At 38.6% G+C, this 23,538-nt stretch overlaps 1 protein-coding gene across 2 annotated transcripts in view; it reads right to left on the reverse strand.

Annotated features, from left to right (window-relative positions):
• Usp48 (ubiquitin specific peptidase 48) overlaps positions 1-23,538 on the reverse strand; it is a 67,763-nt gene that overhangs the window by 22,050 nt on the left and 22,175 nt on the right. Inside the window, exons 6-16 of one of the 2 annotated variants that reach the window (XM_005317558.5) lie at positions 23,026-23,150; positions 22,434-22,542; positions 20,631-20,764; positions 19,956-20,038; positions 16,057-16,236; positions 13,797-13,922; positions 12,992-13,141; positions 8,520-8,717; positions 6,863-6,977; positions 5,862-5,992; positions 1,977-2,048 (exon numbers count right to left, since the gene is read on the reverse strand). In XM_005317558.5, the coding sequence (XP_005317615.2) occupies positions 1,977-2,048; positions 5,862-5,992; positions 6,863-6,977; positions 8,520-8,717; positions 12,992-13,141; positions 13,797-13,922; positions 16,057-16,236; positions 19,956-20,038; positions 20,631-20,764; positions 22,434-22,542; positions 23,026-23,150 (1,423 nt within the window). Of the gene's footprint in view, positions 1-1,976; positions 2,049-5,861; positions 5,993-6,862; positions 6,978-8,519; positions 8,718-12,991; positions 13,142-13,796; positions 13,926-16,056; positions 16,237-19,955; positions 20,039-20,630; positions 20,765-22,433; positions 22,543-23,025; positions 23,151-23,538 lie in introns of both variants that reach the window. The other variant, XM_021734122.3, reaches the window with a different exon arrangement.

Consider the following 23,538-nt stretch of genomic DNA (forward strand, 5'->3'; position numbering starts at 1 on the left):
AAAAGTCTGCTGCCCTCTCATTTAACCTACTGATTGTACAATTATAACAGTGTGTACGACTTCACCACAATCAATCTTTCCATGTAATATACAAAGTTTTAGACATTAGACTAGTAGCCTGCAATAAAAAAACATTTAAGTAACATTTCAAGAAAATGCCTACCGAACTCCAACCTTTAAATACTACCTCTCAATAAGATAAAACTAGTCGTGAGGGATGCAAACATAACTGGATATTCTAATACTAAAAAGCTTCTGGCAAAAATATGAATAGACTTTAAAATGAGATTAGATTCTGGAAAAACAGACTCCCACCCCATAAAATCTAGTTCATACCATAATAACACTGGCAAAGATCATCCAAAGAGGAATGAAAAAGCCCCCAAACAAGAAGTAAACAAATGAGGTATAATAAACAAGATTAGTTAAGGCAGGTAGGAGGCTCCTCCCTACAGAGCGCAAGGGAATGAGGATCCATGGATTGACCATACCTGCCACACTCAAACAAAATAAAAGAAACAAAACCTAACAAACTGATCAAAAGAATATCCAAGACACTGATGTGTGAGGGTCTGTGGGTGGGACCCGGGGCCTTGTGCGTGCTACATGCACCCACTGAGGACACGCCCAGGCCAAAGCCAGGTTTCAAAACCACGTTTATCTTCAGTACCCCCTGAAACAGCATTCAAGAGGTTTTCTTAAATATGGCAAACTACAACAATGAATGAAGAGAACAGAAGTAACAAAAATTTTTACGGTTAAAAAGATGATGGATGAGACTTTAAAAAAAATTAATTTTAAGTCGGCAAAATTGGGAAGCATTCAGATCCACTGTAGTGCATAACCGTCTGCCCCCAACCCAGAAAGCAAGGGCATGTGAAAGTGAAGGAGGGGTTAAAAAAACAAAAGTCAGAAAATGGATTAAGTCTATTCAATTCTGGGAGCTATCCCTTGGAAATATCAGATGGCCAAGTATGGCACTGCCTAGGGCCGCCAAGCTCCAGGGCAAGCTCAAGATAGGAGCAGTGCAGGGGCGCTGAGGGGCAGACACTATGCAGGGCGCACCTGAGCTCCAATTTGCAGACCCTGACATGACAAGAGGTGGGAAGGGAGGGGAGGAGGAGGAGAAAGTGGCAGGCTGTTCTGCTGTGGCCAGCTTAGTTGGGCAGCAGGAAGCCTGAAATGTGCCACAGCTCTGGGCACAGGTCACGACGCCCTCCCAGGCTCTGAGGTGAGCAGCACTGACGTGGAAGCACCACTGGAAACGTCTATCTCTTTTTGGTTCTCCCTTCCCGTACTATCTACCCATGCTGCCACCACTCAAGCCACCTCCTCTGCACAGCTGTGCTCCTACTGTAGCCTAATGTGAAAAGGACAAATGGGGAAACAAGGTGGACCAATGAGAAGGACTTGGAGACTGGGGATCCAGAGAGTCCCCAATTACCACTCCAGAATGACCCCCACCTAGTTATGTGGGCCACAAATAAAAATAAAAATGTCGATCACCTAGAAAACTAAGGTTTAGTGAGGAAATCCAAGTGCCGGGGCTGGGGCTCAGTGGCAGAGCACTTGCCTCGCATGCGGGAGGCACTGGATTCAATACTCAGCACAACATAAAAAATAAATAAGTGAAATAAAGGTATTGTGTCTATCAAATTGGATGAAGGTGCAGAAATGGTAAACAGTCTTCCTACCAAACTCAGAAGTTTTTAACATCACTAGGTGACAAGAAGTCTGCTCCCTAGGGTTTCCTCTAAATACAAGTGAAACGGGAGATTATATTTTGTGCAAGGTTAAGAAAAGACATGAAGGACTGACAAGCCAGGCAGGAGAACAGAATGTTAGTGTTGAGCATGGTTCAGATCCAGCACACTACTGCGCTAGACCTGGTACCTGGAACAGGTTGGGGACATCACGAAGACATTTCCAATTGGCTAAGGTCAAACTAATAACAGTTTAACATGCTTCCAGCTTACCATGTGGACACAAAATGTCTTCATTAAAATTTAATTCCTCCTCCTCTTCTTTTCTTTCTTCCTTTGATTCATCTAATCAAAAGAAATACAGGTAACTGCTCTCACAGCTGGACTTAAAAGTTCACAGCAGCAGACAAGCTATTCTGCACAATTTGGAACAAAGAGAACTTTAAATGATTTTGAAAATTAGATTCAAGTAATTCCTACACAGTTCTGTTCAAAAGTATTATATTTCTCTCCCTTAAAAGGAATGAAAAATACGTCAATTACCTTTTAATGATTTAGGTTATGCAAAAAAAATGTGCCTTCTTCCAATGTGAAAAATAATTTACATATCCTATTAATTCTAGTTAAAGTCTGCAGAATATTGTGCTATATACCAAGTTAGTCATCTTCATGACATGTCATTTTCACCTACCTACTCTTTTATGGATTGAACAGAAAGCTCCAAACACAAACAAAATAAAAACTTTAGCATCAAACATACTATAAAAATTCTGCTTGCTGTTCCTGTTAACATTTCTCTTCTAGTATCTGATTTTCCTGCTTTACCTACACACTAAAGCATTACCAATTAATAGTTATTGTATCTAAAAAGAACAAATCTTAAAAATAAATATTTTAAAAAAATAGTCCTTGATGAAATCTGTATTTCTAAAGCAGACTCTGAATAAATTTTATAGTTGTATACATTGGGACGATGAATAAAGAAATCTTGAGTACTGAAGATCAGAATAAAATACTCTTTACATATGCAAAGACCACTTGCTAACCAACAAACACCTCTAATGTGGTTACAGATGTAGTGGTGTGGTAGAATGATTACCTATCATGCATGGCCCTGGGTTTGATCCAATCACTGCACAAAAGCAAAGGAAACAAACAAACAATAAAACTCAAGCAGAACCAGGCAGAGTCCTCTGTGGGAGATAAGGCAAAGGAATCATAACTTTGAGGTCAGTATGGGCAACTTAGTGAGACCCTATCTCAAAATAAAATATTTAAAAAGGGCTGGGGATGTGGCTCAATGGTCCTGGGCTTAATGCTTGGGGTACGGGGTGGGGTGCTAGGGCTGCAGTTAAGTGGTGGAACACCCCTGGGTCCCATCCATAGTACTACAAAACAAAACGAACCACACACTCCCTGGGGGTGGGGATACACAGAGGAAGAGAGGTTGGGAGGAGGAAGGGGGAAAGGGAGGGAGACAGGCAAACAAAACATGTGACCAGATAACTGTTGTCACACACAAATATGAGTAACTTTTCCCACTGAGAAAATGGTCAATCTCAATAATTTTTTTTTTTAATTTATTTTTCAGTTTTTGGCGGACACAACATCTTTGTTTGTATGTGGTGCTGAGGATCGAACCTGGGCCGCTCGCATGCCAGGCGAGCGCGCTACCACTTGAGCCACATTCCCAGCCCCAATCTCAATAATTTTTGAAAAACATAAACCTCAACACTTCTAGTCATTTTTTATGTCAGACTTATAAAAATTAATGTGACTGCTATATTGTATTGAAAAAAGGATATAGAAACAAGATCTTAATATACTTTCTGAAGGAGACTCATTAAACATGTACCAATGTGTCAGTATGTAGCAATTTTCTTTTCTTTCTTTCCTTACTTTTACTTTTTTTAATATTTATTTAGTTGTAGATGAACACACAGTATCTTTATTTATTTTCATGTGGTGCTGAGGATCGAACCCAGTGCTTCACACATGTGAGGGAAGTGTCTGACCACTGAACTACAGCCCAGCCCCTTCCTTTTCTTTTTGATTGAACCCAGGGCCTTATGCATGTGAGGCAATCACTCTATCAACTGAACTATATTCCTAGCCCACTAGGTAGCAATTTTCTAATCTAATAATTTCTTAGATTTGATCTCAGAAATAATCTGAAAATGTGACAAAAATATAGGTACAAGAATTCACTGCTTCTGATCTTTACATACTAATTATAAAAGGCTGAAACAGAATTGGGTAAATAAATATAATACATTCACTCCATGAAATTCAACCAATAAATTTTAAAATACAAAATAGGAAGGGCTGGGGATGTGGCTCAATGGCCAAATGCCTTGAGTTCAATCCCTGGTAGTCCCCACCATCACCACCACCACACAAAAACCTCTATTTACAGTGACTATGTCTTGTGTGAGGGCTTTGAAGCAGAACATTTTAAAATTTGTGCTGTTTCAAGCTTTTAAATTTTCTGAATTGGGAAAGGAGAGGAGCATATTATCTTGAATGCAAACAGAAAAATATTTTTGAGCTAGGCCAACATTCAAGGTGCTTTTTACTTTATTTTTTGTTATTTCTTTTGTAATTGTAGATGGCCAGCATGCTTTATTTTAGTTGTTTATTTTTATGTGGCGCTAAGGACTGAACCCAGTGCCTCACACATGCAAGGCAAGCGCTCTGCCACTGAGCTACAACCCCAGCTTTCATTGTGCTTTTTATTATGGCATCCCACTTTACTTAAAACGAAGAGATTGTCATGTGTAGCTAATTAAAAAAAATTAAAATAATTAAAAAAAGAAGAGATTGATATTGATATATAACGAGGCTCAAAGAAACAGCAAACACTCAGCACACACTATCATGGCAATACCTCTAAAACAAATTGCTTTTTCAAAAAGGTCAGGGGGACCCCTGAAATTAATGTTAAATTTATAAATATTTTAACCAAAAGAAATGGGGCTGACAGGATTGCTCAGTGGTGACCCTCTCTCAACCACAGGCACCCAACCAAGAAGATAGCTCAGAGAGCTGAAGATTCATGATGACTACTGTGGTTTAATTTTCTTAAAAAACATGATAGTAATATGGCAAGACCTGTGCCAAATAAATAATATAAAGTGAGAAAATATAAAATGCTTGAGCATAGAATGTACCAGATATTTCAATTTTTAAAAAAAGGTTATGAATATTAAGGTATATGGAATATTAAGGTATATGAAAACAAATATATTTGTTTTATTAGGAAATGAGAAATTAAGTGAGGCTGGGCATATTGCTCAGTGGTAGAGCACTTGCCTAGCATATGGGAGGCCTTGAGTTAAAACCCCTATACAATAAAAGGAAAAAAAAATAACCTGTGTTGGGGTCATTGCTTAGGGTAACTAAGCTCTAATTCGATGAATATTATCAAATCCCCAGTCTCCATTTTAATCCTAAAATTAATTTCAATGCTTTAATTTCCTTTGTGTACTAAGTGCTGATTATAAAATAAAATTTAATGATTTTGGTTGCAGTTTACACAATTTCGTATTTGAAAACATTTTCAGATTTCTCAGGTGTCTCTGAAGAACTTACAAGCAAGCACCTATTTGAAAGCTGCCCTCTCTCCCAGTGGAAAGCACACAAGTTCACACGCATTTTCTTGACCAGGGCAACCCATGAGTGTGGCACCTAAACCAGAAACTAAAATGCACTGAGCTGATAAAGCCTCTGCAATATGCAACAGACTCCCTAGAGCTCGGCCAATGTCAAGCATAACTGGTCATAAATGAACTCCACACGGAAAGGAATCTGCTGACAGATCTCTTATTTATCTGAGCACCAGGAACACAACTTTAATCCCAGTGACTGGGAAGGCTGAGAAAGGAGGATTGCAAGTTTGAGGCCAGCCTTGGCAACGTAATTGAGATTGTGTCCAAACAAAAAATAAAAAGGACTGTGGGATATAGCTCAATGGAAAAAGGTCCCAGGGTTCAACCCCCAGTACCTACCAAGCACAAACTTGTGATTTGCCCTTGCCTCTTTTTGAGATATTTAGATTGAATAAAAAAAAAAAAAATGTCTTCAAAGTACATAGATGGGTATTAAACCAACTTTACCATAAACAGACATGTTCAATTTCACAATGAGCTCCCGCGGTACCTTTACTGAAGGTGCTGCCGTTCACTTTCCCGTTGCTTTGGTCTACTTCACCATCTGGCTCGTCTAGTTGCTCAAGCGCTAGCTGACGCCAACTCCGCAAGGAGGATTTCCCCACCCAAAATCCATCAGTGCTGTGGAATAGTGAATGTTAGAATCATCCTAATGTTCTCCTCCATTCTAGGTCTGTGAAGGCCACACCAAAAAGAATCACATTGAAAATCAGCTGCGGCGCAGTTTTCCTTAACCCACCTCCTCATTTTGGCCAGCTCAGGCCTCACTACACGGACCTGCAGGTATCCAACAGCTTGTTTCCATCCTATCTTACTTCTCCTACCTCCTATTTATATTTATACTAATTGAGCCAATTACATAGGCACATTCTTTACTTGGTTCTACTCCTGTTCACACAGTTGTGCATTCTAGCTGCCGCGCAGAACTCCACTACGCCTGCACCTGCACCACAGCACATCACTCAGCAGGCTGTTAGTGAAATGACCCAAGATAGTCAACTATATTAATCCTCATTGGAGAGAAATTAATTTATTTCTCAAATTATCAAAATTCCATCCATTAATGATGTCCCTAAGCACAAAGGTGCCCTATAGGTGGGGCCCAGCATACTCCAATGTGCTGACCTTCTCTGAAGAGACGCCCCACTGGGCTCCAGTGATTGCCATCCTACTTCAGCCTCCCACAGGGGCTCAGTGCCAGCCACTTCACAGGCTTCACAGAAGAAGGGGACTGAGCAGCCCCCACCCCAACAGGGCTTCAGACCCACATTCTGCTCCTTCCTCCCCAGTGGATGGAAGCCACAAACAGCGGCTGACTTGACACTCATGTTGTCACTAGGCCATTAATAACTGCACAACTTAACTTTTGATCTAGTTTTGCCATCTACTTCAACCTTCTTTTGAAAACCCAAACTCTTTTTTTTTAATAAGATGTTTCCTTATTACTTTCAGATTTTCAGTTTACCATGATCAATGTGCTGTGCAACGTACCCCTTTACTGTTGCTTTTAGAAGATTATTAACAGTTTTGTAATCTTCATTTAGCTGGTTCTTCAGGCGTAATACACGACAGCGCTCAACTACACATTCCTTACACAGGGCTTTCACTGCAAGCGAGAAAGTGAAAAGAAACACTTCATTCACACATGCTTCCTTAGGAAAAGGCTGTAGACACTTCATAAACAGGGGGATTCTAAACTATGACAAACTTTGGCAATATAGCACACGGGTATATATCTTAAGTTACTTTGGTGATTTAAGTTTCAAGACAGCAACTGTTACCTATATGAAGAGAAAATGTTTTAGTCTGCTCTAGTTACTTAAAAACAAAGTATAATACATTACAAGGTTTAAATGCAAATTTGATGATAATCAAATAATTAAGGCTGAGGGAAGTCATTACATCTGACAACTATAAATAGAAGGACCTTTGTATCGAGGTGATCCTCTAAGCAGAGAATACTAAAGGAAAAAGAAACAAAGGGCCTGACTAAAATATGCAAAACTTCAAGGAATCATATGAAATGTGATTCTATGGAAAGACATTTCCATTGCTGTTTGTTCCTTTGAACAGCTTATTAATTTCACCAGATTTAGAATGGAAATTTAGAAAGCAAAACTCCAGGTGTGTATATAAGGACTGAAGTCTGTAGTTAAATGTCAGTTAAGAGTAACTTATAGCCAGGCACAGTGGCGCACACCTATAATCCCAGCGGCTCAGGAGACTGAGGCAGGAAGATCATGAGTTCAAAGCCAGCCTCAGCAAAAGCAAGGCACTAAGCAACTCAATGAGACCCTGTCTCTATATAAAATTCAGAAAAGGTCGAGTTTTCAATTCAATTCCCAGCACCAAAAAAAAAAAAAAGGAAAGAAAATTGTACACAATCAGAAAACAGCATTTACTTCAGAAAGAGGGAGGATGCTGTGCCTCCTTTATAATCCAGAGGGACCAGTGTTGCCAGTTCTTCACTGAAAATAAAATGTTTCAAGGAAAGTAAGCAGAACCAAGAGGTCACAGACACCTGACTATACAGAGCTCTACCATTCAAGGTAAAAATCAAGCAGTTACTACTCGTAAACTAAGTAACAACCAGCAGTGTAGATGGTTACCTGAGTACCACTCCACAGCCTGTCAGAAATCCCCTAGAGCCTGGGAGGACTGGGTTATAGAATCGACCAAAGTTTCAAATATTTTAAAGAGAATAATGGAAACCCACAAACTACCACAAGACAGTTTTCTCTAAAGGGTCCTATTTTGTTTACTTGGTACAGTGGGGGTCGGAGGGGGCATCAAATAAACTTCCTCTAATAACACTGCTAAACATCTACTTTATTTCACAAATCCTTCTTCCAAATTATAGGAACACTTGGTCTAATTGTGTCAAATCACCAGACCCCAATTCATGAGGCCCACATGCACTCTTTTTCTTTTTTTCTATACCAGGGATTGAACCAGTCAGGGGCGACTGACCACCAAGTCACATCCCCAGCCTGTTTTTATTTTTGCTAAGTTACTTTAAGGCCTCACAACCTTGCTGAGGTTGACTTTGAACTTGCAATTCTCCTGCTCGGCCTCCCCAGCCATTTGGATTATAGGCGTGCACCTGGCCCACGTGAACTGTAGATGCTGAAAAGATATCTGGAGTTACCAGTTAGTCTTGGGCCTCCTCCGTATCTACTGTAGAAAATGTCAGCCGCATACTCAGATATTCTCTTCATAATTGAAATTTTGTCAGGGTGAAGCTTGTCGTGGGAGCACAGGCAAGCGTGATTATCAATAGGCTTGGTGGGTGTCGACTCATCCAGCCACTTCTGAAGCCATTCCAGGGAGACAAACTCATAGGGCTCTGAGGAAGAAAGCAACAGAAAGACACTATGTATTTTTACAGTGTTTGTACTAAAAGATATAGTCACTTTCCTCAAAAGACAATGCACTGTACAAAGTTAGCAAAATCAGTAGAATCATTGCTCGGAGTGGTCTAAGGAGCAAGGCGAAGCCCCAATTAATCATCTCCTCTGCTTTAGGGGCCAGTGTCTGCACAGCGCCCTATGAGATCGGCTGGTATTATTAACCCCATTCTACAAGACGCATCCACACAGAGAAGTGTCTTGCTTGGTAGCACAGCAGAGCTTTGATCAGGACACCTTGTGTGGAAACTACAAGTCGTGTTCCACACTGGCTCATAAATCACACAACTTCATCCCTCACTATGTTTATTTCATCAATTACTTTTATAAACACTTTTCACGAATGCGTGATATACATTTGAAAATTAAAAAAGAAACAAGGCTGAGCTCTAAGTTAGCAATTATCGCCCTTGACAGTTACAACCGCATTTTACAAGCCTATTGCAACTACTGACTTTTCTGCATCCAAAATAATATTGGTGTCAATTAAAAAAAGTTATATCCCCCTTCAAAATCCACGTCATGATCCATTCATCTCATTATTATTTCGAGAAAGTAACATTTTAAACAAGTTCCAGGGTAAAGTACACTGGAAGTGAATTATGATCAATTTTTCAGTTGCAAAAATTTAAAACCAAACATGAATTTGGAGAAAGGGAATCCCAGCATTCCCTAAAAGTCAAAATTAAAAATAAAGGGACAGCTTTTGATTACTTACAAAGGTCTCCAGTGAGTCCCAGCATAAAACATAGAAGAAAACATACAGAGGTTGAATTCACGTGTTTGTATTAGATGCTACTTTTGGTGCGATCTGAGGGACATATGCTTCAATACAAAGCTATTTTGACCAACTTTACACTTCTAAGAGTTATATGTCTAGAAAACTAACTCCCACTGTAGACTTGTCAGTCTTTACAAAAACGAAATGTGGACTGTCAGATCTCTGTTGGAGCTAAAACTGGACATCATCAAGGAGCTTTCAACTGGGGGCTCTAAGATAGGCACTGGAGGAAGAGCACAGGACCTCCTGTTGGGACCAACGTCTAATCCAAGTTCTGCCAATGAGAAACTGAACTTGAGCAAGTCACTTAAACTCTATGCTTCAGGTCTTTTATTTGTAAAATGAAGGTAATAATACCTGCCTTCTACCTACCTCACAGGGATGTTGTTGAGTGTAAAAGATAAGATATATGAAGCATTTTGAGCTTTTTGGAAGGAAAGAGATATAGAAAAGTTAATTATGCATTCACACAACATATAAACCAGGAGACCTTAAGATGTGGTACAGGTCACATAGTTCTGGCATCCTATAACATGGTAAGATCAATTATTTTCTAAACACCTCCAATATTTTATTTGTCATTTATGCAGTTTAACCTGCAAGGACAGAGCACACTGGGTATATCTCAAGAATGTAAAGATAAATGAGCACTAAGAGGGAAATAAAAGGCTCAGTATCTCTAATCTTGCCCCAGGTATATCACATAGATTAAAATTCTGAGTCATCTGAAGACTCTCAAAGAAGGATAAATCAGATTATGATACAGAGCAACTATTCAAGAAAATTTAATAGGTGTTCTGATCTACCCAGGCTAGAGAGAGTGAAGAGAGGGCAATGTCTACTTTGCCAACTGAAATAATAAAACCATCAGAAACTACTCATTATAAGGAAAGGAAATATAGGAAAATTCAAGTGTATGTAATTCCTTTCCCAGGAAGTATCTGCTGGAATCCAGGCCCAAGATGACCCTAAACACCTATGAGTCAAAAAGGCAGGTACTTTTAACATCTTCCAATCCCCTGTTTGAGACCTATTGAAAACTTCCAAACAAAGCTTATTGTTCTAGCTTTTAAATAGGTCAATATAAGATACAAAGTTTTAAAAAAAGTATGCATGGTTTTATAGTAAGAACATAAGAGAGCAGAAACTGGGTCCACATAGTGATCTAACACCACACTGATTATTAACTCAGCCATTTTCCAGATTTCATTTTAGTGTGCTGGGGGACCCATGAAAGAAGAGAGGCTGTGTTCACAAGGTCTTTCCATTTTCAATTTACTTTTAAGAACTGTATGGATCTCTCCAAGAGTGTCCTTGAGAACAGGGGTACAGCACAAGGCTTATTTACACAAGACAGACTTTGCTTGTGGCAAAATTATTATACTACAAATGTTTCTCTCCCTAAAAAAAGACTCAGTAGCAAAGCCCTCAAAGGTGGCCCCTAGTATTTTTCATTCAGTCAACTGCTAAGGTATTGCCTTCCAAAGGCATGCAGCCAACTCCCAGGAAGGAATCCACTCTCATGGTCAAGGTGAGGATACCAGACTGTATGTCATCTCAGTGCTTGAACCAGAAGTAAAAAACATTTACTGAAGGGAGATATAACAAAACAAAACCCAAAAAAAACCCCTCTAAACCAAAGTTTAAAAAAAAAAAATTCTTTTTGAATGCAACAAATTTTCTTTTGGAAAGATACAAGTCTAGAACAATCACAGTATCAAAGATATTTGAACAGTCACAGTACCAAAAATATTTGAAACACTTTACCTAGAAATAATTTAAGTATGTCTCAAACTAAATAATTAAATAACAAGAGCCAAAGGATTCATATCCTCAGATGTTAGGATAATTGGCCCTTTAAAAAATATGTTCACAAAGATTTAGAAAATGCATAATGAAGACTTTGGCAGCATAAAACCATGGTCACTGACTTTGAGATTTTTACATCATTTTAAGGACAAATGTAACTTCCCACAATGCAAATTATTACTAATGGACAAAAATATATATATAAACCTTGTAGTTGATAAAAGTATAGATAACATGGAGAAATACTCTAAAAACATAAGCACAGGTTCTTATACACTAACTAAAACAGCCATGGGAAGCACAGTGATAATTTGACATATAACATCTTTGGACCGTATACTTTATAGAGTGGTTCACAATATTCACAGCATTTCTTTCTTTCTTTCTTTTTTCTTTGTTTAGTGCTGGAATCGAACTCAGGGCCTCTTGCGAGCCAGGTAAGCAGTCTACCACTGAGCTACACCCCCAGCCCTCACAACAGCATGTCACTTTAGATCCAGGAAGTCTTTTTCTCTTGTGCAGAATTCAGGAAACTGTGAATCAAGTTCAGAAAACAGATTTCTAGGTCCCAACTCCTTTGAACAAGGCGGATAAATTTAGGTGTGAATCATGGGTTCCTTTCCAAATAATTTCCTGTTGAATTATCAGTCCAATTCTTTAGGATAATCCCAACCCTCGAACAGCGTTCAAGTAACAGGTTACAAAGAAGGGTCAGAATCAAATGAAGAAGCAGTTTGAAAAGAACTTTTTTTTTTTAAGAACTTTTTTTTTTAAGGTGCTGGGGATTGAACCCAGGGGCTTTCGCAAGCTAGGCAAGAGCTCTTCCACTGAGCTAAACCCTAACCCCTAGAAAGACTTTTAAAAAGCTATTGTTAAGGCAATTTGTAATCATCTTTGTTTAAAGGTGTAACTGTAGTTGAAAAATTAAAGAGATCAAAAAGAGAAAACCATAAGTGCAAGCTGCCTAGAACTGAGTTGTCTTCCATCAGCTACAATTAGATATGGGGAACTCATGTCTGTGAAATGACAAACATAACTTATAACCAAAGGCATGTTAGCCTTCAAAAGGTTGGTTTCCTTTTTGAGACACTGCATACATTTGGATAAACAGTAAAAAAAGGATGTGCACTAATCTAAAGAAATCAATGAACAAAAAACTATTCTACTCCCCTTGTAACATTTGGTAATAAATTTCAAGTTAATCAAATACTATAAAAATCATACTCATAAAAAATATGCCTATTAATACTAGTAGGGCACAAAATATGCAAAGAAAAAAAAAACAGACAAACTGCTTCCAGAGTAATGCAATTAGATAATTTTAAAGAAACAAATGCGTATCTCACCAAGTGGAAAAATCTACAGAAGTCACGCCTGCAAAGTGCTGGCCTACACCTTACAATTTATTAACAGCTTCCCAATTTTAAAGTACATGTTAATGAGAACTGTAGGGAATGCTACACATCATGTTATTACTGGTTTACATAGTAATTTCAAACGTATAAACTGCTTAAGTGGGGTATAGAAAGGGCAGGAAAAAGTCTGCTCAGATACATTTTTTGTGAACATAAACAACACAAGGCACTTAATGACAACAGTGCTGTCCTAGAATATCTTACAGACCAGCTCCAGCAGGTAACCTTTGGTACAGCTCCTTAACCTCTTCGTGTTTTGCTTTTCCTTTATCCACACTTTGCTTACGCATCTCAGCCATTTCAATACACCATTCCTCAAATTTGGAATTATCCCGATCTACCAGCTCTTGAAGAAAGGCTATTCAAAACATAAAGACAAAAAACAACTTTATACTTCAGGTAGTAATGTGGATAAAGATATCAAGTATCAGCTAAAGTCTTGGAGACAACTTCCTACTATGGTCTCCCATTCTGGAAGAAACTGTCAATAACATTAGAAAAATCCCCTTCTACTTACTACTACTACTGTGTGTGTGTGTGTGTGTGTGTGTGTGCGCGCGCGCGCGCATGGTGCAGGGAATTACACCCCAGGGCCTTGTACATGCAAAGCAAGCACTCTAGCAACTAAACTATATCTCCTGCTAGCTACCTACTTCTCTATGACATGCCAGGCACCTAGAACCACCAAATGGCTCAAAAACACCACTTTGAAACGGATGATGCCACAGAGGTTGGCACAGAACTAGGTAAGCCAACAGAAGACTGCCTTGGGCAGTTAGTAACTCTTTGCTCTATAAACTGAAAAAGATAAAACCAAAAGCTCTGATTACCTTTGTAATTGTTTAAAGACTGCTTCTGCCTTTCTTTGGCGTGGGGGTGGGGAAGGTAATGGAACAGTCCTAAGGCTCTTTATTTCAAAAGCTCACTACTTTAAAGGAATCTCTGCTTATCATTAACCTTTGATCATGTCATTCCTAAACACATTGCTGGTATGATTCAAGGAAAGGGATTACCTGGAACTTCAACCATCGTGTTGGGCTTTTCTTGTGTCTGCAGTCGATAAACCAACATGTATGCATTTCGAGAGCAATGCGTTCCTTTGCCACACTTTGGTTTTCGGGTCTGGGACTTAGAAGGTTCTGCTGAGGTAGAAAAAACAGAAGACTTAACTAGAATGCCCTCAGTCTATTTGTTTATCATTGTGGTTGGGGCACTGTAAAAACAATTCCAAAGATACTTTAACACGAATCTAATAAAACATTCAAAGTCCATAGCAGGTTCTTAAGAACTATTTAAATTTATGGTGAAAAATGAAGGATTTTTAAAAATGCAAAGGGAAACAAAAGTTGTTCACCATTCTTCCACATAATACCTGAGTAAAAAAGTTGGAAGAACACTATACTACTGTAGGGAGCACACAGAGGAAAGTGAAAATGTTCATCTCCACCTGAAGAGCATCATTACCTTCTGTAACACAGAATATAAAATAACTCAAACAAGTTCAGGATGGAATACAGTAATGAATGTTGAAGGCATTTTTTTTTCTCCCTTTTGTGCACCAGGGATTGAACCCAGAGTATCACACATGGTAAAATAAGTGATCTACCACTGAGCTAACTTCTAACATTTTAGGACTACCTACATGTAGAAGATAGGACAACATAAAGGGACTTTTAATCGTATAACTCTGACTAAAATGAGTTTTAATGAAGACTCAAAGCATATGCCTGTAATCCCAGCAATTGGGGCGGTTAAGGTAGGAAGATTCCAAGTTCAATGCCAGCCTTAGCAACTTAGCAAGACCCAGTCTCAAAATTAAAATTAAAAAGGACTAGAGATTCAGCTCAGTGGTTAAGTACCACTGGGTTCAATCTCTGGATCAAAAAACAAAACACAACACACGGAAGGGGCTGGGGATGTGGCTCAAGCGGTAGCACGCTCGCCTGGCATGCGTGCGGCCCAGGTTCAATCCTCAGCACCACATACAAAGGGTTGTGTCCGCTGAAAACTAAAAAATAAATATTATAACTCTCTCTCTCTCTCTCTCTCTCTCACTCACACACACACACACACACACACACACACACACACACACACACACACACACATCCTGTTGGTTCTGTTTAAAAAAAAACACTGAAAAGTGAGGCATACACGCTTACAAAGATATAACTCAATTGTGTTCCCAGGAAGAATCTCACAATAAAAAAAGTATATAAATGGGGGATGGGCTTATAGCTCAGTGTAGAGTGCCTGCCTAGTACATGTGAGGTACTGGATTCTATCCTCAGCACCACATGAATAAATAAAGGTATTGTGTCCATCTACAGCTAAAAAATAAGAAATTTTAAAAATATATACAATGATTATTAAGAACTGAGTATTCCCTATGTAAAACAGGAAGATTGCTAAAAGTCTATGAGCATGTAAATGTGATTTAAAGTTAGAAATTCCTTCTCCAGAATGTAGTCAGAGCCTGAGTGGACACAGAGACGATCACATGCCTTGAGAGCACCCTAACTGCCAATGCTCCTCCTGTGGACACCAAGGAAATCGGGCTCTAACCCATTAAACAGTAGTGGCAGGGGACTCAGGCCTACTCCCATTCCTTTTTTCCTGTTCAGATTCCTTGACCAAATGACAGGAATGAGGGGAAGTTGCCGAAACGCTCAGGTGAGATGGCTCAACCTGGAAAGGGGTGTCCACAACTCAGGAAGTAAATGGGTACTTTGGCCAAAGACAATGGAGACAAGGAGAGCTCTGCAAGGAGCTTTTTTCCACAGATCTGGCCACTGCACAACACCAGGCAGCTGCTCCCAGAGGCACCACATCACACTTGAGGAGGGACAACACACTCAACAGGGAAGAGGAGACACGAAGAATGAAGCCCTCTTTCCCAGAATTAAATATCTTGACCCAAGGAAAAGAACAAATCCTCCAACACCGAGTATACTCTTCATCTTTTTCAGCTTAATTCCCACAATCCTCACCTGCCCCATGAAATAAACCTGGTAAGAGAAAAATTAATTATTTGCTATTGAGTTTTCCTGAAAACATGATATTATGGAACCATCTCTACAGCAAAACAAGTTTTCTTTTAAAAGCAGACATTAATAAGAAAAACTTTCAGTGATTTTGCGAACACTTCAATGCAGATATCCTTGATAGTCCACGACAATCTTGGGCCATAATAATGTATCACAAATATTTCCAGTTAAAAAAAAAAAAAATAAGTTATATTTTAAAAGGGCACTCACAACTTAAAGGTTTTACCTAGATCTTCCTCAATCCCTAGTTGTAATTTCTTCCCCTCCATCTTTTCAATATCTTCATCATTAAATTTATACCATTCCCCAGACTGTGGATCTTTCACATGGGCGATGTAGTGGCCGGAATAAGCACTCACTCCTCTGTGTATGAGGACTGCACTGAGTTCATAGGCGTAAGACCCACCTACAGAAGGAGAGAGAACATAAAGAAATGTCAGCTAACAATATTTCTTACATGCAAACTTGAGTCTATCAAAATTCAAAGCATATCACCTAAGATTTAAAAAAAAAAAAAAAACACAACTTTTTAGTTTTACAAAGTAACGTAGAAGACAGCATTTTAACAGCATGCCCTTGGGATCTCCATTCCCTCTATAAATTCTACCGGTGGATATTATAGAATTCTATAAATTCTACCAATGTCTTCTGGGCAGTGGGGTTGCTAAGTTACCCGGCAGCCTAGCTGTGCTACACACTTACCAAGAAAACTGCTGCTACTCTCCATGCTACAAATATTGGTTAAAAATCACAATAATCAGATGTAATAGTAAAATAAAAAGACTATCATTAAAAGATAAATGTACAAAAAGACTGGGGGAAAGTAATTAAGAAATTTTGCTTTCAAAACAGGCAAGCCATTGGTCAAAGAGTACAAATTTCTAGTTATGATAAGATTAAGTTCTAAGGATCTCAAATAGCATGGGAGATGAGACGTGTAAATTAACTTCATGGTGCTAAATATTAGTTTCACAAAACACATGTATCATAAGACAGTATATCTTAAGGTCATACAATTTTATTTTCCCATTATGCTTCAATAAAGTCGGAAAAAAATAAAATATAAATATGTGTAGGCAAGACGCTTAGAAAAGATAAGATGACACTGTTTGGTCAATGCTATCTCTCATCCTACAGCAAGAAGTTCCAATAGAATTTTGATTCAGGAGGGAAAAAAAAACCGAGAAAAGAGAAAACATTGAGAATTATGGTGAATCTGCACCGAGATTTCTTCATAAGATTTTTACATTCTGATGCCATTTTAAATAAATAAAGCCAGCAAATCACAGCCTTTATATTATACATGTGATTTATTCAAGAAAACACTATATGTGTGCATCAAAATTTTAGCAATAGCCAGGCTTGGTGGTGAACAACTAAAATACCAGAGACTTGGGAGGCTCAGTCAGGAGGTGCTAAGCAACTCAGTGAGACTCTGTTCTCTAAATAAATTACAAAATAGGGGCTGGAGATATGACTCAGTGGTCAAGTGCCAGTGAGTTCAATTCCTACCACCCTGGACCCTGCCAAAAATTTTTTGGCAGTGATTGAACACAGTTGTGCATACCGGTCACCCCAATAATTTACGAGGCTAAGAAAAGAGGTTCACATGCCTAAGAACTCAAGGAATACCCTCAGCAACTTTGTGAGACTTTGTCTCAAGATTAAAATATAAAGAACTAGGGATACAGCCGAGTTGGAGCACCCCTGGGTTCAATAACCAATACAAAAAGGGGGAAAAAAGGATAACATATGCTTTATTAAAAAATCAGAATAAGGGGCTGGGGATGTGGCTCAAGCGGTAGCACGCTCGCCTAGTGTGCGTGCAGCCCGGGTTCGATCCTCAGCACCACATTCAAACGAAGATGTTGTGTCCGCCGAGAACTAAGAAAAAATAAATAAATGTTAAAATTCTCTCTCTGTCCCCCTCTCTCTCCCACTCCTCTCTTTAAAAAAAAAAAAAAAAAAAATCAAAAAAAAATCAGAATAAGGCTGGAGTTTTGGCTCAAGTAGTAGACAGCTCACCCAGCATGTATGAGGCACTGGGTTTGATCCTGAGCACCATATAAAAGTAAAATGAAGGTATTGTGTCCACTTACAACTAAAAAATATATATATTAAGAACCAGAAAAAGAGGCCAGGCGTGGTGGCACATGCCTGTAATCCCAGCAGCTCAGGAAGATGAAGCAGGAGAATCATAGGCTTAAAACCAGCCTCAGCAATTTAATGAAGCAGAAAGCAACCTAGTGACCCTGTCTCCAAAAAAAGAAAAGAAAAGAAAAAAGGAATGGGATGTGGCTTAGTTGCTAAGTGTCCCTGGGTTCGGTCTGTGGCTTGAAAGAAATTGGGGGGTTGGGACCAACAGAAAGGGGGGCTGAAATTACCTTGATGGCAGAACAAGAACATACATCTAGCTTAAGTGAAGTCTGGTTCCATCCCCAGCACTACAAAATAAAAATAGAATCCAGAGATGCACACCTATAAGGCCGGCTACTCAGGAAGCAGAGGCAAGAAGAACAAGAGTTCAAGGACAGCCTGGGCAACTAAGACAGACAATGTGAAAACAAAAAATAAAAAGGGTTAGGGGTACAGCTCAGTTGTAGAGCGTTCCTGGTATAGTCAGTCAAGTCAAAACTGATTTCACAACCAATTTCTGGACTCTAAAAGCCAATAACCCAACAGACTTCCCTAATTCCACACAATAACCTGAAGAATAGAGACAAGAAGCAAACTAGGTGAAGTATCCAGAGCCACATTCATTCAGTCAATGAATATAACAACAATGAGGCCAAGAAGCAATGTTTGTAGCAATTTCCTTCTGTGGATGTGCAAAATTTAAACCACAGTATTGACAGAGCATCACATCTGAAAGCTTATTTATTTATTCAACACAATCTTCCCCAAAACTTCAATTTCTTTAAAAGTTTTTTTTTTCCTGCTTATTTCTATTGTAAGCTGCCTCAATATTCTGGGAGGCAAAGGAGAATTTGTTGAATACTTTAAAATTACATTAGTAGTAAGAGCAAGTTAGAAGAAAAATGGTCCTTCTAATCAAGGCAAGAGCAACAAAAGTATAAGATATTTTCTCTAACAGAAACCATCCGCCTGATAAAATAAATAGAACCCTCCCCTCAAAAAAGAGCAAAAATTGGTTCTTGTTCAAACTATACACAACAACCCAGGACATGTCAGCAGTTACAAGATTAGGAATTACCGCAGAAACACTGGAACTATGTCACATAACGTTTCTTTTCATTTTTAATATTTATTTTTTTAGTTTTAGGTGGACACAATAACTTGATTTTATTTTTATGAGGTGCTGAGAATCGAACCCAGTGCCTCAAACATGCTCGGCGAGTGCGCTACCACTTGAGCCACATCCCCAACCCCGCCACATAACAGTTCTAATAAAGCGGGTTTTGTTTCTTTCTTTCTTTAGCAAAATGTGAACAGGACCGAGGGTGTAGAAAGTGCTTGTTAGCACCAAAATCGAAAACAAAAGTGAAAGTAAGCATAAAACTCTAATGAGGACTCACAGACAACAATATTCAGACTAAGGTAGTAAGCGTGGATTCAGCAATAAGTAAAATACCCTTTTCATTCTTCCAAATTATTTGTTTTTCTCAGTCCTGAGGATTGAACTGGGAGACCTCATCACTAAGCTTTATCACCAACCACTCACTGATTTGTTATTTTGACATAGGGTCTTGCAAAGTTGTCCAGGCTAGATTTCAACTTAACCATCCGCCTGCCTCAGGCCCCCAAGAGGATGTGATTCCAGGCTACAAATTAAATTGCCTTTAATCATGTCAGTGTTGATGAACCACCTAATGTTTACTCCGTGCTTACTCATAGAAAATGGAAATAACTGGACTAGGGTTGTGGGACAGTAGTAGAGCACTTGCCTACCATGTATGAGGCACTGGGTCCAATTCTCAGCACCACAAAATAAGTAAATAAAAAAACAAAATGGAAAATAACATCTTGTCTGACCTCATAAAACATCTGTTCCCAGACAGATTAGCAAACAGAAATTACCAGTAAATTGTTACTCAATATTTATCAGAATATAGATTACAAGCTCTAATCTCCCTCATTATTTTTACTGCTTGGTAAATATATTACCTTTATGTTCCACATAAGGCTCCATATCCAAAATTTCTGAGAAGCCAATGTAGGTATTCAGCTTTTTTTTATGCCCAGTTTGCCTAATAAAGAGGAAAGCCAGTTATATTTAAAACACTCAGAAGACAATGAATAAACTCTATCAAGTCAGTTTAATAAACAACAGTAGTTAGGTTTCGTTTAGCAATCTTGCATAAAAGCCTGTACAATTCGATAATCGCATAAACAATGACTAACAGATTAAAAAGGTATCAACGCAAAGTACTGATTCCAAATATAAATTGAAAAGTATAAAACGTGCATATGTACAAAACTGCCTTGATTTTAAATACAAATGAAAGACATATCCTCATGGAAGTAGAAGTTACTATAATAAGTAAAAAAAAAAAATTACTTAAAATTGACAGTAATAAGGAATGCAGAGGTGATTCAGTTCACTGCAGTTTTTACTAATAATTCTTAGGATAAAAAAGATTCCCTAATCTTCTAGTTCTTGATTACATATAATTGGCTTAAAGAATTTTATGATAAAATCATAACATGCTAACTCTTTGAAATCACAGGTTCCACGTGTAACTTGCACAATCTAATCCAGAGTTTCACTTGCCCCCATTTATCATCCTGCCCAGTACAAGTCTGTCTCAGTCCATGCACTTCCAACATGCACATTCTCACCTGTCAAAGACAAAGCGCATCAGCTGCAAGTTCAAAGTGCAGGGAAGGCTAAGAAGCCGGATCTTCCTCGTGGCATTCTGTTTGCTTTGACAATTTTCACAAAAGTATCGGTTGTCTCCTTCTAATTTTTCTTCCTGATCAAGATGATGACATATTAGTTTTACCTGTGCTTATATATCCAATGTATGATTTTAAAAATCTAGGTAATTTTTTTAAGTGTCCCATCTACTTTGATGCAAATTTACTTAAAAATAGTGAAAAGGGGGCAGAAATTATATTTAATGGTATATATTTGCTTAAAATTACTAAATCAGGTTCATGAGATTAAGCCAAGAATGCAAAAAAAAAGAAAAAAAAAGGTTGGTTTCAGTGAGGTGTTTTTGCTTTTGCTTTTGCTTTTTGTTCTACAGATTGAGCCCAGGGGCATGCTTAACCACTGAGCCCTTTTTCTTTTTCAAATTTTCCTATACATTTCTATAACAGCTCTTTGATACAGATCAGTACAATACTGACGCCCTTCCTTTCCTCACTTGCCTTCCAGGATACCACACTCACCCACCGTGCTCTAACTACACCCCTGGTGGCTCAGCCGGTTCCCTCACCTTTCTCCACTCCCTCAGCGATTTTGTGCACCCCGACTTCTCCCCAGAACTACACTTCTTAAATCTAATGAGGTCAAAACTTTTCTTTCGGGGGAGCAGAAACCAGGGGCTGTGCCTGCTAGGCTAACTCTCTGCCTAAGCTACAGCCCCAGCTCGATGCTCTTAGCTTCTTTCCCAGCCCTGTTCCCACCTTGGTCCTCCCATCCCAATAATGACATCTCCATTCCCCAGCTGATCAGCCCACAAACCCTTGTAATCCATGACTCATTCTCTCCATACTCAGTGTTGTTAGCTCTACTTTGAATATGTATGTAAAGACAAATAGTGTTTATCATCCACTCTTCAGCAAACCCTGGCCCCTGCCTCCACTCCATTCTCAAAACCCCACCTACAATGGTCTAGTTAAATGCACTGTATCACTCCTGTACTTACAAGCCCAAGGGCACCTGTATCTCAAAGCCAAAGTCCTGAAAAGGGTCTACTCTTCTCTACTTGGTCTGTCTGCTACAACCCTTAGCTACCTCATTTTCCCTGTGCTTTTTATTTGGCTTACTACCCCCATACTCCAGACTCCTTGCTGTTCTCAATCCACAGCATAATCTGACACACTATAATATATCTTACCTAAATTTATTTTCCTGACCCTCTCTGGTATTCATGGCTCTAAGCTGCCAGTTCCATAAAGGATAACTGTATCTGGTTTGTTCACTACTGTCATTCCCAACAGCTCAGATAGTGCTTGATACAAAGTATCAAAGATGATTACTTCAGGCATGCTAACAAATATGGCAGCGAAGTAGGTAAAGCACTTGAAAAATTAGTTATGCAATAAGCTGTGTTTATAATTGTAACAAAGGTTTCCTCTTAGTTTTCCACTCAGAACAAAAGGGAACCACTTTCATATCTCCACGTAAATAATCATTGATATAAAATATTTGCATTTAATGCGTTTTCATTCTCATGACATGAAAAGGTAAATCAATTTTATGGTCACAAAGTTCAGATATCCCCATCACACACACATACTATGCATGACTTGTAATAGCCAAAAATTACTTTAAGATGCAGCCTGCTTCAGTACCTTATCAAAAGTTTTAGATCATCACAGAACTTCTTACATCAAAAAGGCTGACATAATACATTTAAATACTATTCAGAACATCATTTTAAAAACAAACAATAAATAACAAAATGTGAATACCTTTAAAAATTCTGAGATACAATCTGTTAACTGTTTGTGGCCTTGGATATTTAATTCCAGTTCATAGAACTTTGATAAAAGCTTAGACTCTCTGCCACACTGATTGCAGCTACAATAAAATGAGAGTGACAAAATTAAGATCAGAGTGAGAAAGCAATCATGTTTTATTATAGTACATCGTGGAAAGAAGCATCGTATCTTAATTAGTTCTCTTTCATAGAAATTTTGTACATACTAAAAAATTACATAAAAACAAAAAGTGGTAAGGCCATGAATTGCATGATCGGAAAATTTTAAAGAGGTAGTGTCCATCTCTGAGTGTTCTATCCAGCCCATTTTACTCATGCTTCACTCCACACAGCCATAAAGCAAATGGCAAAAGTCCAACCAGTTACAGTTCCCAACACCTGGATGGCTCAAATGCAATTATCAAGTGGTTTGCTTATGGGTTCCCATGGAGGCATATAACTATAAATATTCCAGGTCCCATGATCACCCATGAAAGCTACACCTGGGACCTGAACTGAAAACCAGATAACACAAGCAACTGTCTTAGGAGAAAATGTACCATGAGAAGTTGAAACAGACTTACACAGTTACATAAGCATATTCCCCACAGAACTGCTGCTGCACGATGTTCCGCACATCTGGATTCTTTTGTTTAGACAAAGTATCTTCCAATAAGGACATAAAAAGCTTTGAGAATTCTTGGGCATCCTACAAGTTTGGATTAATGAAAAGAAATACTGTATTTTTGCTTGTCAACCTCTAATACAAATGGTAAAAAAATTTCCAGAAACTACTGATATTTTCAAGTTAGTACTTTTGAACTAGAACTACCTGCCATGTGGAACCAGTTTTTACACGGGAATTTTCAGAAATGAAATTATAATGTGCAATGTAATGGATTATGTAACAGATAATTAATTCAAAATACAAAAGAATATGTAATTTTTTTGGCAGTACTGGGAATCAACCCCAGGGCCTTAATACATGTTAGGCAAGAGCTCTACTACTGAACTATACCCCCTGGCCCCACCCCACAAGTTAATTTTTAAAAAATGTCCTAATTCATCTTCCCTTAAAAGCATTGTAAAAAACACTT

The sequence above is a fragment of the Ictidomys tridecemlineatus genome, chromosome 11 (assembly GCF_052094955.1).
Source record: "Ictidomys tridecemlineatus isolate mIctTri1 chromosome 11, mIctTri1.hap1, whole genome shotgun sequence".
Lineage (NCBI taxonomy): Eukaryota > Metazoa > Chordata > Mammalia > Rodentia > Sciuridae > Ictidomys > Ictidomys tridecemlineatus.